Below are 13,255 nucleotides of genomic sequence, written 5' to 3' on the forward strand. Positions count from 1 at the left end.
TCCTGCCTGGCCCAACCTCAGCTGTTGCAGCCATTTGGGGACTGAACCAATGGATGAAGGCTCTCTCCCTCTGTCACTCTGCCTTTCAAATTAAATAAATAAATAAATAAATAAGTCTTTTTTAAAAAAGAAAAAGGAGACCCCCCCAGGGGTTCTGTGTGTGGGGCGCTGGTCCGACCTTCCCTGGGCGGCTCCTGCATGTACACCAGTGCCCCTCCCGGGCCAGGGCTGTGGAGCGGGCACCCTCGTCCACTATGTGACCTGGAGCCAGGCGGCGGAGCCCACGTGTGAGGGAGCACAGCCGCCCAGGGGAAGGAGCCGCCCTGAGCCCTCGACCAGGGTGGTTACAGGAGCTTCTCGTCCCGAGCCAGGGCAGGGGGCGGAGCCGACAGCAGCGGGAAGAGCCCAGCCAGGACCGTGCCACGGGCACAAGAGGAGAGGCCTGGGGACACACGCCTGCTGGGCTTTCTCCATCCAGGGTCTTTGGAGCATCCAGAAGAAACGGGGACACCGTGCGGTGACAGACTTTCCCAGTGACAGGTCAGCACTTCCTCCCTCTGTCTCAGCCACACCCCCACTCTGGGGCTGGGCGGATCCCGCACTTGGCTCTGGACAGGAACCTGGCCTCAGGAGCTACAGATGACCACTGAGAGCCCGGCACAGGAGGCCAGCGCAGGAGGACTTCCCAGGCCCGGGGGCCCGGGCTGGGCAACACCCACGCCTGCTGCTCCGGAAGCCAGCACAGCCCGTCACGGGACGCCGCCGGCAGCTCACAGCCGGTATGCACAGCTGTGTGTGTTCCCTGCTGCTCCGAACACACCTTTCCCCGGGCCAGCAGCAGCCCACACCTCCAACCCAGCTCCCTGCTGATGCTCCTGGGAAAACAGCGGGAGACGGCCCACGTGCTTGGGCCCTGTGCCCACGTGGGAGACCCGGAGGAAGCTCCCGGCTTCGGCCTGGCCCAGCCCTGGCTGTTGTGGCCATTTCGGGGGTGAACCAATAGATGGACGATTTTTTTCTCTCTCTCCATCTCTGTCACTCTGCCTTTCAAATAAATAAATTTTTAAAAAATTGTAAACAATGGCATCATTAAGTGCAAAGCCTGATCCAATAAGAAATAAAATTTTAATCTCTTTTATAATAAGTATTTGCATAACAAAAGCAATGGTTTTCGTCAGTGCGCCAGCAGAGGTGCTTTGGTCTGGGGGCGCTTGGGGCTGAGCTGGCGGCCGGCTGCTCCAGGCTCACACTTCGCAGCCACAGGCTCCAGCTGCCGTCAGCCCATCAAAGGCACTGTTGTCAAGTAACAAAATTTCATGGCAATGCCCGGCTGCCAGGGACGTCAGCGGGCCTGGAGACAGGGCCGAGCGGCTGCCCGGAGCTCCTGAGGTGCTCCTGCCCCTGGCCGAGGATGTGTGGGCGGGCAGCCGTGCCCAGGAGACCGAGGGTGTTGGGGAAGGCCGCCGTGCCGCTGGGAGGGCGCGGGAGAAGCCTGCACCTGCTCTGGCTTCAGCGACAGCTGGCCTGATTCCCTCCCTACCCCGCGTGTACTGACGGTCTCACCAGCTGCTTGGGATGAGCCGCCCCCTGGTCTCCATGGCAACTGTCCCCGGCAGGCCACCTCTGCCACCGGCCCTGCCTCCCACTCACAGGACGTCCTTGGCAAGTCCACTTTCGTATTTGTCACCCACGAAATGACTTGCTCTCCTTCCACCCAGGGAAGAAGACTGGAAAGGCCCCGGGGCCCAAGTCAGGCTGCCCAGCAGGGAGAGCTGTCAGGGACACACAGCCTCCTCCGTGCCCAGCAGTGGGGACGAGCAGTGGCCCTGGCCCTGTACAATCCCAGGCCGTCAGATGGGCGAGGGCCTGGGCCCCGCTGCAGGGGATTCGAGAGCTAGGAACAGAGTGGCAGCTGCAGCTTCCAGCCTGGGGCTCCCAGCAGGGGAGGCCAGAGAGAGGAGTCCCCAGCCCAGGCCCCGAATCCGGGGCTCCAAGGGCGGCAGCTGAGCCTTGCTGAGGGTTGGGTGGGGATGCAGAGTCCCAGGCCCGCCGAGACCTGCACAATCAGGAGCCTCAGCCAGCGACATCCCTGGGGGAGTCATTGGCACATAACTGAGAGGCTCTGGGCGGCTCAGCCTCCCCTGGGACCCACATGAGCACTGAGGCACACCTTGGCCCCTCCCCCAACAGAACCTTCCAGAAGCGCTAGGGGTGGCTGCCAGGAGGGGTTCACTGGCATCACCCATGCCCGGTGAGCTGTCCCCTGCATGAGACATGGGTGACCAGGAAGGGGCAGCATTTCAGGCTGCAGGAGAACCCCACAGCCGGGCTCCCCGAGACAGGACGAGCCCGCAGGGAGCTGTTCCCAGCCCATGCACCTGTGTGTCCGCCCCCCAGCTTGCCTTCTGGCCTGGTCTGCGCAGCGGACTGCCCCCTGCCAGCAAGTTAGCACTGTCTCAATGTGCGTAGGAAAGGTCGGTCTTGAGAGATCCAGAAGCGACCACGGGTTGTGGGGGGGGGGGGGAGTGTCAGCTCCAGCGAGGGCCCTGGGCGGGGAGGCGGGGTGCCCCCTACGCAGCCAGCTGCCCCGAGGCCTGCTCAGGGGGGCCCTCCGGGCAGTACTCCCGCTCGATGCTGGCCATCAGCTCCTCTTCCAAGGGGTCGTAGGAGACGGCACACTGCTTCTCCTGCTTCTCCGGCCTCCTGTGGCTGCTCCCCGGCGCTCTGCAGGTGAGAAACACAGGCCGGGCTGACGGGAGGCGGGCCCCTCACCTCCATGGCAGCCGTGAGAACTGCCAGCCACAGTGGAGGCCAAGGCTAACGGGGAGCCAAGAAAGCGATGGCAGACGGAGCACCACGCACAGCCGTGCCTCCCTGTTCTGAGTGGACGGGTCAGGTGGGAGTGGGGAGAGCAGGACCCAGAGGGTCCGGGATGCGTGGTGGGGCTGAGGTCATGACCTTGTTCCAGAAGAAGCTCAGAGTTCTGCCTCTCACCCCCCAGGGACCAGGGCCCCGTGCCACCCACAGAGGGTCACCTGCCTCTTCCCTCCAGGGACCAGGGCCCCAGCCACCCACAGAGGGTCACCTGCCTCTTCCCTCCAGGGACCAGGGCCCCAGCCACCCACAGAGGGTCACCTGCCTCTCACCTCCAGGGACCAGGGCCTCTGCCACCCACAGAGGGTCACCTGCCTCTTCCCTCCAGGGACCAGGGCCCCAGCCACCCACAGAGGGTCACCTGCCTCTTCCCTCCAGGGACCAGGGCCCCAGCCACCCACAGAGGGTCACCTGCCTCTCACCTCCAGGGACCAGGGCCCCATGCCACCCACATGGGTCACCTGCCTCTCACCTCCAGGGACCAGGGCCCCAGCCACCCACAGAGGGTCACCTGCCTCTTCCCTCCAGGGACCAGAGGTCCCATGCCACCCACATGGGTCACCTGCCTCTCACCTCCAGGGATCAGGGGTCCCGTGCCACTCACATGGGTCACCTGCCTCACCTCCAGGGACCAGGGCCCCAGCCACCCACAGAGGGTCACCTGCCTCTTCCCTCCAGGGACCAGAGGTCCCATGCCACCCACAGGGGGTCACCTGCCTCTCACCTCCAGGGATCAGGGGTCCCGTGCCACCCACATGGGTCACCTGCCTCTCACCTCCAGGGACCAGGGCCCCAGCCACCCACAGAGGGTCACCTGCCTCTTCCCTCCAGGGACCAGAGGTCCCATGCCACCCACAGGGGGTCACCTGCCTCTCACCTCCAGGGACCAGGGGTCCCGTGCCACCCACATGGGTCACCTGCCTCTCACCTCCAGGGACCAGGGCCCCTGCCACCCACATGGGTCACCTGCCTCTCACCTCCAGGGACCAGGGCCCCTGCCACCCACATGGGTCACCTGCCTCTCACCTCCAGGGACCAGGGCCCCTGCCACCCACATGGGTCACCTGCCTCTCACCTCCAGGGACCAGGGCACCATGCCACCCACATGGGTCACCTGCCTCTCACCTCCAGGGACCAGGGCCCCATGCCACCCACAGGGGGTCACCTGCCTCTCACCTCCAGGGACCAGGGCCCCAGCCACCCACAGAGGGTCACCTGCCTCTTCCCTCCAGGGACCAGAGGTCCCATGCCACCCACATGGGTCACCTGCCTCTCACCTCCAGGGATCAGGGGTCCCGTGCCACTCACATGGGTCACCTGCCTCACCTCCAGGGACCAGGGCCCCAGCCACCCACAGAGGGTCACCTGCCTCTTCCCTCCAGGGACCAGAGGTCCCATGCCACCCACAGGGGGTCACCTGCCTCTCACCTCCAGGGACCAGGGGTCCCGTGCCACCCACATGGGTCACCTGCCTCTCACCTCCAGGGACCAGGGCCCCAGCCACCCACAGAGGGTCACCTGCCTCTTCCCTCCAGGGACCAGAGGTCCCATGCCACCCACAGGGGGTCACCTGCCTCTCACCTCCAGGGACCAGGGCCCCTGCCACCCACATGGGTCACCTGCCTCTCACCTCCAGGGACCAGGGCACCATGCCACCCACATGGGTCACCTGCCTCTCACCTCCAGGGACCAGGGCCCCATGCCACCCACATGGGTCACCTGCCTCTCACCTCCAGGGACCAGGGCCCCTGCCACCCACAGGGGCTGCCCTGGAGCAACGGTGGGGTGGGAGGGCTTTGGGGGCAGCAGGGGCCCCCAGAGGAGACCCGAGACTGCTGGGACAGGAGATGGCTCCGGGTACTCACTCAGGGATGCTGCTGCTCCCCACACAGTCTTCAGAGCTGCGTTCTGGGGGCGCCTGGGGAGGGAAGAGAGGAGAAGCTGTCACGGTCGGCAGGGCGCAGCCTGCCCAGTGTCCTGGCTCTGTGTGGATGGATGTAGCCACCACGTACAGGCTGGGAGCCATGGGCTCTCCCAGGCTGGGACTTCCCCTGCCCACTTCACAGGTCACAAGACTGAAGAAGCACCACAGAGAGCAAGTGACAGAACCAGGGACCCAGACTCCTGCCTCCTGGGTGCCACCCACATGGGGATGCCTGCCTCTCACCTCCAGGGACCAGGGGCCCAGTGCCACCCATAGGGGGTCACCTGCCTCCCACCTCCAGGGACCAGGGGCCCGGTGCCACCCACAGGGGGTCCCCTGCCTCTCACCTCCAGGGACCAGAGGCCCAGTGCCACCCACAGGGGGTCCCCTGCCTCTCACCTCCAGGGACCAGAGGCCCAGTGCCACCCACAGGGGTCACCCTGCCTGTCACCTCCAGGGACCAGGAGCCCAGTACCACTCACATGGGGTCACCTGCCTCTCACCTCCAGGACCCCATGCCACCCACAAGGGGTCACCTGTCTGTCACCTCTAGCTACTTACTTGGCTTCTGATCCAGCTCCCTGCTAATGCATCTGGGAAAGCAGCAGAAGATGGCCCAAGTGCTTGGGTCTCTGCTGCCCATGTGGAAGACAAAGTATGAAACTCCTGGTTCCTGGCTCCTGGCTCTTGACTTTGGCCTGGCCCAGACCTGGCTGTTGCAGTCACCGGGGAATGGACCAGCCTGGAGCTCCATCCGGGACCCCCACATGGGTGGCAGGGACCCAAGCACTCGGACCATCACCCCAGAGTGTACACCCAGAGGAAGCTGGACTCAGAAGTGGAGGTGGGACCAGAGCCAGGCACTCTGGCGTGGGACGCAGGTCTCCAAACCTGATGCCGGCCCCCCAGGAGCTCCAAGGCGGGGGTGGGGAGGTGGGAGTGGGGGCGTGTCCACCCCTGCCAGGGCAACCACAGGCAGGACTCGCAGTCCCGGAGACCCAGGGCGGACTGATCTTTAGGTTGGTGCTTTGGTGTAGCTGCGGATGAGGTTACAAATATCCACCAAAAGGCGCCCAGCCCTGGGAGGCTCGCTTCTCACCTGGAGCAACAGAGCGAGGCCAGCTCTTTCAGGTGCCCTCAGCACTTCCGCCACAGGGCACCCCCGGGGGCTCTGGCCCGAGGAAGCACTTCGCACGCGCTCCCCTGGCTGGCCATCCCCTGGCTGTGAGACTGGACCCCCAAGTGCTGCGCAGCGCCCCACCAGCTACCTGGGGACAGGGTGCTGTGCTCTGGGGGTGCCGGCGACCTCAGTGGAGCCAGCGGCGGGCTGAGCGATAGGAGGGCATGGCGGGGCAGCAGCCAAGAGCTCCAGGTAGAGAAAGGGCGGGCGCTGGCGCCGCGGTGCCGTCAGACCAGCACCCATAGGAGTCCCGGCTGCTCCACCTCCGATCCAGTCCCCTGCTAACGCACCCGGGAAAGCAGCGGAGGGTGACCCAAGTGCCTGGTCCCTGGCCACCCAGATGGGAGACCAGGATGGAGTTCCAGGCTCCTGGCTGCAGCTGGTGCGGCCATCGTGGGGAGTGACCCAGCGGACGGAAGGGCTCTCCCTCTGTCGCTGTCACTCTACCTTTTAGACAAATAAATAAATCTTCATAAAGCAAAAGAGACCCACCCAGCTCCTCCCCACGGGCTGAGCTCCCTGGGCAGTGCTCTCAGGTCTTAACCCGGGGCCTCGTGAGGGATGTGAAAGCGACCATCAGTGTGCCCGGCCCCTAACAGTGCTTCCTGGTAAGTACTCAATCAACAGCGACTGTTACAGTGGCGTGAGCGCTCACCGCTGTTGATGCTGGCTCAGTGCCTGTTGGCCGTGGTTACTTCTACCATCAACAGAGCAGGGCCGGGCCCTCCGCTGCCCCCTAACTGGTCCTCAGTCCACACTAGCGCACCCTCTCCAGCTGAGCACCCAGTGCCCCAGCTGCACACCCAGACCGTAGGGAGCTCCTGGTCAGGCGGGGAGTGGAGCTGCGGTCGGTGCCACCGCACAGCACGGCTGGCCCGGTTTCGCCCCTGTGGGTGGGCTCCAAGGTCTAAGCCTCATCTGCATACTGGGGACCCACCCCAGGGGGGGCTGTGAGCCAGGAGACAGCACACACAGGTAACATCCTGAGTGACACGGGACCCACAAGCCCGCCCAGCGCCTGGGAAGCTGTGGTCTCGGGGGAGCCGGGTGCACCTGGAGGTCGGCCCAGGGACGCCCCCCTCTTGCAGGCTGGGGAGAAGCCGGCCATTCTTCCCCAGGAAGTCACCTGAGGTGACCTCTGGGAAATATGAATGCCACTAAACCCCGAGCTGACAACAGGGCTGTCCTGCGGAGGCCTCGGGCCCTGCAACCCCCTGGCTGGAGACCTTGGCTCTTGCCCACTCGGCTGCAAGGCATGGGCCGGGATAACCTCGGGGTGACTGTGGGTGCTGGGAGCTGGCGATCATCCCCATGGGGAAGTTTATGTGAACACCAGGACCTGCTGCGTGAAAAAGGGGGACTCCGAAGCCAGCCAGGAACCCCCACGGGGAGAGGGCAGGGCGGGGGACACACAGCCGTGAACACGCGGTACACACGCCTGCAGCGGCCGCACGCTCACCACCTCCTTACGTGGAGTATTCAGTCTTGGGGCAGCTTAGACTCTCTGAAGGTTCTTTCTAATATCTTAAAAATCTTGGGATCAGCGCTGTGGCGCAGTGGGTTAACACCCTGGTCTGAAGCACCGGCATCCCATATGGGCGCCAGTTTGAGACCAGGCCACTCCACTTCTGATCCAGCTCCCTGCTATGGCCTGGGACAGCAGTGGAAGATGGCCCAAGTGCTTGGGCCCCTGCAGTTGTGTGGGAGACCTGGAGGAAGCTCCTGGATCCTGGCTTCAGATCAGCTCACCTCTGGCCACTGCAGCCAACTGGGGATTGAACCAGCGGATGGAAGACCTCTCTCTCTCCCTCTGCCTCTCCTCTCTCTGTAACTCTGACTTTCAAATAAATAAATAAATCTTAAAAAAAATATATTGAACGCGCTCCATAACACCTGACCTAAGGGGACCATCTTAGCCCCCTGTGAGCGGGCCAGCCAGGAGCAGCAAGGGTGTCCCCACGCTATGTGGCTGTCACCAGCACCCACTCCACACCCTGCCAAACCCATCCGGCTCCAACCCCAGCCCCTCCCCCGCCCCGGCCCTGGCACCCACGTGCTGCTCGGCTCCAACCCCAGCCCCTCCCCCGCCCCGGCCCTGGCATCCACGCGCTGCTCGGCACCTCTGGGGCTCTGACTCCCCAGTGACCTCAGCACGGTCGCTCGGTGCGAGTCCCTCCAGGGCTGGCTTGCTGCACGCAGCGCGTCCCCAGGCTCCGGCCAGCCGGAGCCTGTGTCACAACCGCCTGCCTGTTCACCAGTCCTCTGCCATGCGCACCTCCTCCTCGGGGGACACGGGGCTGCCTCCGCCCTTTGGCTTCGAGAGCAGGGCTGCAGGGAACGCGGGCACAGATCCCCCAGAGGGGCCCCGTTTTAATCTTGTGGGGTTGAGAGGGGCGCCCTCTCGGGGCGGGGACGCCAGCCCACCCTGCCTCCCTGCCCCTGCCGTGTTCTCACCCCGGGGTTCAGGAAGTCGCCCGCTCGCACCCTGCACTCCTTTCAGCTTCCGCTGCCACCTGCTTGGCTGCTTTCCCGCGCACCAAGACTCTATAAAGTCTGTCTCAGACACAGCGTCCAGGGTGCAGCAGGGCGACGAGTGAGAGGCATGACTTGGAGCGGAGCGTGCTTGCGTGTGCGTGTGTGTGTGTGTGCGTGTGTGGGTGTGGGTGTGGCCAGCTGATGCCTACCCACAGCTGCCCTGCTGGCTCCCACAGGGCTGGCTGCAGCCTCTCAGGCGGTGGGGACCAGGGCCAGGGTGCAGCAGGGTGATGAGTGAGAGGCGTGACTTGGAGCGGAGCGTGCTTGCGTGTGCGTGTGTGTGTGTGTGCGTGTGTGGGTGTGGGTGTGGCCAGCTGATGCCTACCCACAGCTGCCCTGCTGGCTCCCACAGGGCTGGCTGCAGCCTCTCAGGCGGTGGGGACCAGGGCCAGGGTGCACAGGGAAAGCCACAGGTGAGCCTTGCTGACGACTCACTCGGTTCTCTGCGCCTGAGGCCCGTCTCTGCCTTGCGTGACTTTTCCGGGCTCGCACGCAGAATGCGGGAAGTGGGATGGAAAGCAAAGACACGGCAGCCCCTGGGGGCGGCTCCAGGCCCGGGGCAGACACAGCTCCCACCGCTGGAGCCTGCTGGTCAGAGGTCAGACGTCTGGACCTGGGCGGTGTGCGAGCTGGGCTGGGGCCGTGGGAACGGGAGCGCCAGTGCCCCCTACATGGGAGGGGGGGTCCTAGGGAGGCCCCAGAAAAACCCAACCAGAGCTGAACAAGAAGCAGGAACGAGCTTCGACCCTTACAATAGTGGTGCGTGCGTGCGTGTGCGTCTGTATGTGTTTCAGAGGCTACTTTTAGGAAACCATCTGCATACTGTCTCTACCAGGATCTGTCAAACCCTGCTGCCTGCACTAAGCTCTCCTTAACTCACTGTTTAACAGCTCAGTGTGTTTGCACACAGCAGTTCCACGGGCCACTGACACAGGAGAGCTGCAGACGGTTCAAGATGAGCTTTGGACATGTAACACAGGCACCCATGTGAGGGATTTCAAAAGGGTCATGGGAAACAGAAATCTACTGAAGTCCACGCACGGTTTCGTCACAGTACGCATTTTCCGTAAGCTGCCCCTCCACCATCGGGAGAGCACACAAGCTCACTGCCTCCCGAGCGCCCCGGGGCTTTGTCGCCACAGGTTAGCTGCACTCCCAGAAGTCCAGGCACGCGGGCTGTGCAGCTCAGTGCTCTTGTGGGTCTGGTTCCTGTCTCCCCAAGCATCCCACGATCTGCCCTGTTCTTGCACTCACCAGTCGTTTGTTTCCTCTCACTCCACTGACTGTATAGACTTCCCCTTCCTCTTATCTAAAAAGTATCGTTTGAATCCCTGGTTGTTTTGTTTGTTTCATTATTTTATGATGAGAACCTGGCAATAAGGTAGCAGACCTGGTACCCAATCTCCCAGCTGCCAGGATTCTCAGCGTGTAGTGTCGCCACACTCACCACCAGAGGGCACTGTTCTCCCACGCGGCGGTCAGCGCCCTGGCTTCCAGGCAGCCGCAGCTGGGAGAGGCTTTGCAAGACTAAAATGCCCAAGGACCCGTTCCAAAAGAGTCCAGAGACACAGCCCTTGGCCGTGAGCCTCCAACGGTGAGGGCCACGGCCCAGGAAGGAGTTTCCAACCTCCAGGGAAAGAAGGCCAGGCAGGCCCAGCTGTGGATGGAGCGGAGTTCCTGACCGCTGCCTTTGGCCTGGCCCAGCCCTGGGGGGCAAACCAGCGGGTGGGAGATTTCTCTCTCTCTCTCTCTCTCTCTCTCTCTCTCTGTGTGTGTGTGTCACTCGGCTTTCCAAATAAATAAACATATTTTTAAAAAAGGGTTATAGAGAGGGAGAGAGACTTTCCACCTGCTGGTTCACTCCTCAGATGGCCACAGCAGCCAGGGCTGGAGAAAGCCAGGAGCCAGGAGCTTCTCCCGGGTCACCCACGTGCGTGCAGGGGCCCAAGCACTCGGGCCATCTTCCTAGGCTTTCTCGGGAGCATTAGCAGGGAGCTGGACTGGAAGTGGAGCAGCCGGGACCCGAACCAGCACCCATATGGGATGTGGCATCAGAGGTGGATGTTTAACCCACTGCACCACAACACCGGCCCTCGAGGACCCCTTCCTTCCTTCCTGTCCCCACTCGGCCTTTTCCCTGTGCCTGGGACGTCTTCCAGCTTTTCGGCACAGGCCTCAGTAACACGTCTGAGGGTCAAGTGCCCGTGCAGAGCCAACTTCTCGGCTCCTGATCCTTTGCTGGCTCAGCGGGGTCTTGCTAAGGCGTGGAAAGTGAGGGAATCCCGCAAAGGTCGCAAGAGAGGAAGCACAGGACCCCCCACCAGCACACCCCCTCCCCAGCACACAGGCTGCTCAGAGCCAGGCCCCAGGATCCCCTGGTGCACCTGGAGAGGAGGAGAGGAGGGGACCGCAGCAGCAGCGACCACCTCCTCACCGCTCCCAGCCTCAGCCTGCCCCTGGGGGCCGCGGGCCGTGGGCCACCATGCCCCCAGCCTGCTCCCCGCCCCGACCCTTCGGGGACGCACACAGCTTCCACAGTGCAGTCCAAGCCCTGCAGGACGCGCCCACAGCAGGAGGTGCCCAGGGCCGGCCCGTGGGCTCCGGCAGTCGGAGGGGCGAGGTCCCTGTTCACCGCTTCCCAGGCATCTGAAAACCAACACCGTGAGGGCTGGCCGAACCTTCCAGCTCCCGCCCGCGGCCCCTGGCCGTGTTATGTAACCGAGCGCTGATTCAGCCCCGCTGGCTGCGTGGGCCGTCCGCCTGTCCCCGCCCCCTGCCTCCTCTCATGTCCGCTTCTACCGTGGCCCGGCTCAGCGGGGCCGTCGCCACGAGTGCTCTGGAAGGCAGATGGAGGCAGCTGGAAAGACCCCACAGCCCCCGAATGCCAGCCAGGAACAGGGCTGCGGGGCCGGGGGTGGCCCAGAAAGGGAGGCCCGGGGCGTCCACCCAGCGAGTCCCCGGCCCCGCAGCCACGGCTGCACCCGCGACGGCGCCGCGGCCGGGAGCCAGGGTGTGGGGAGCGGCCAGGACCCTCGCGGGGCAGCGCGTGGGACACGCGGGGTAGGCGAGGGGCGCAAGGACTGCAGGGCCTGGGGAGGGGGCGGGCGGGCAGCGGCGGAGGCCCAAAGCCGCGCGTGGGGATGCGGCCGCTGGGCGGGGGTCTCGCGCCCCCGACCCGTCCCGCGCACTCACCGCACCCCCGGCGCCCGCGGCGGGTCGGGGCCGGGCCGGGCCGCGAGCGGGGGGCTCTAGGGAGCCCCAGGTCTCCGACTCCGCCAGCAGCTGGTCCAGCAGGCGCAGGGTCTCGTCTCTGCCGTCGGGGGGCGCCGCCGGGCCGGGGTCCTGGTCCGCCGCTGCCCGTGGCGCGGGCGCCGGGCCCCGCGGCGCCGCCCCGCCCTCCGCGGCCGCCCCACCCACCCCGGGCCTGTGGCTGTCGGGGCTGCGCCGCCGCCTCGGCGCCCGGCCGCTCCGGCTGCTGCCGCTGCCCATGGCGCGCCCGCCGCCGCCCGGACGCCCGAGCAGGCCCTGCGCCGGGGCGCGGCCTAGCGCGGGAGCGCGGCCCGGGGCGGGGACGCGGGGACGCGGGCGGGGTACGGCGGCCCGGGGGCGGGGAGCGGGGCAGGCGCGGACTCCGGCGGGGACGGATCGGGGGCGGGGAGCGGGGGAGAGCGAGTGCAGGCGCGGGGGATCGCGGCCCTACGGGGACGCAGCTGCAGGCGCCGCCTCCCCGCCCCCCCGCCCCGCGCCCAGGGGACCCTGCAAGCCCCCGGGGCGACCCCAGCCCGGCAGGTGCGGCCCTGTAGGCCCGTGCAGAGCACTGTGGGGTGGCCGGGGCGACCCCGCAACTGGCCCGGCCGGAGCCCCTTCGCTCCACCCCCCACCCCGGGTTAAATGGGGCCAGAGGCGGGGTGGGGGGGTGGGGGGGCGGGCGCGCTCAGAGCCCCCGCGCGGGTCCAGACCGGGGAATTCGCGGGGCCTCGCATCTCAGCGCCCCACCCCCAATGCCTGCTCCTGCCCCGCGCGGACGGACCCTCCTGGGACCCCCGCTCGCGTCTCTGCCTCTGCCCCGGAGTCCCCCGCAACCCCAGACACCGGTCACTCGGGGGAGAGTGGGCGTGTCCACGCCGAGCGAGACGGGCAACGCTCCGCCCCGCCGTTTCCAGGCCGGAGCCCGGGGCGCCCAGTGCGGCAGGTGCAGGGTGTCCGGGGCGCCGGGTGCCCGGGGCGCTGCTCGCGGACGGGACCTGGGCGGGCGTGGGGCTGCGGAGCCGCTGCGGGGTGGGATTTGGGCTGAACTTGGCCAGCCGCAGACTGGCCCTTCCCCCGTCTGACCGCTGCAGGGTGGGCGTGGAAAACTTGACGCTGGAGAACGAGGAGTGAACGCGGGACTGCAGTCGGTACCTGTGTGGCCGTCTCACGGAGAGGAGAAGCCCACCCCTCTTCCTGGTGTGCAGGGGTAGCCGAGGGGCCACGTGCAGGCCTCCACGCGCGTGAGGGCTCTAAGTCCACAGAGGGCTCTCGGTCCCTTCAAGGAAGCAGCCCACCTTGAAACGGCGTCTGGAAGTAGGACTCGGAGGGAGACGACTTCTCATGAACCAGGCACGGTAACTCGGGCCGGCGCGGTCCTGTCCTGCCCCCCACACCAGTGTGGCGGCTCTGTGTCTGCAGGGTGGAGCCCAGCTTCTGTTGCTCCCGCTCTGAGAGGACGCTAAAGGTCGGCACAGTTGTAGACCTGGCTTCCA

At 65.7% G+C, this 13,255-nt stretch overlaps 1 protein-coding gene across 1 annotated transcript; it reads right to left on the reverse strand.

The window, feature by feature from the left end:
- Positions 1 to 1,106: 1,106 nt before the first annotated feature.
- On the reverse strand, positions 1,107 to 12,002 carry CYS1 (cystin 1). Its single transcript, XM_062208945.1, has 3 exons — positions 11,706 to 12,002; positions 4,740 to 4,792; positions 1,107 to 2,724 (listed from the first exon to the last, which is right to left on the reverse strand). The coding sequence occupies exons 1-3, from the start codon at positions 12,000 to 12,002 to the stop codon at positions 2,571 to 2,573; spliced, it is 504 nt and encodes a 167-aa protein (XP_062064929.1). The 3' UTR covers positions 1,107 to 2,570.
- Between the last annotated feature and the right edge of the window lie 1,253 nt (positions 12,003 to 13,255).

Source organism: Lepus europaeus, chromosome 13 (assembly GCF_033115175.1).
Source record: "Lepus europaeus isolate LE1 chromosome 13, mLepTim1.pri, whole genome shotgun sequence".
NCBI classification, from domain to species: domain Eukaryota; kingdom Metazoa; phylum Chordata; class Mammalia; order Lagomorpha; family Leporidae; genus Lepus; species Lepus europaeus.

Bases quoted from the DNA above. Each gene is read 5' to 3' on its own strand.
- CYS1 (XM_062208945.1), bottom strand. From the start codon at position 12,002: ATGGGCAGCGGCAGCAGCCGGAGCGGCCGGGCGCCGAGGCGGCGGCGC. The intron at 4,793-11,705 runs GTGAGTGCGCGG...TTCCCTCCCCAG, and splicing joins CCGCGGGCGCCGGGGGTGCG to GCGCCCCCAGAACGCAGCTC. The intron at 2,725-4,739 runs GTGAGTACCCGG...TCTCACCTGCAG, and splicing joins GGGAGCAGCAGCATCCCTGA to AGCGCCGGGGAGCAGCCACA.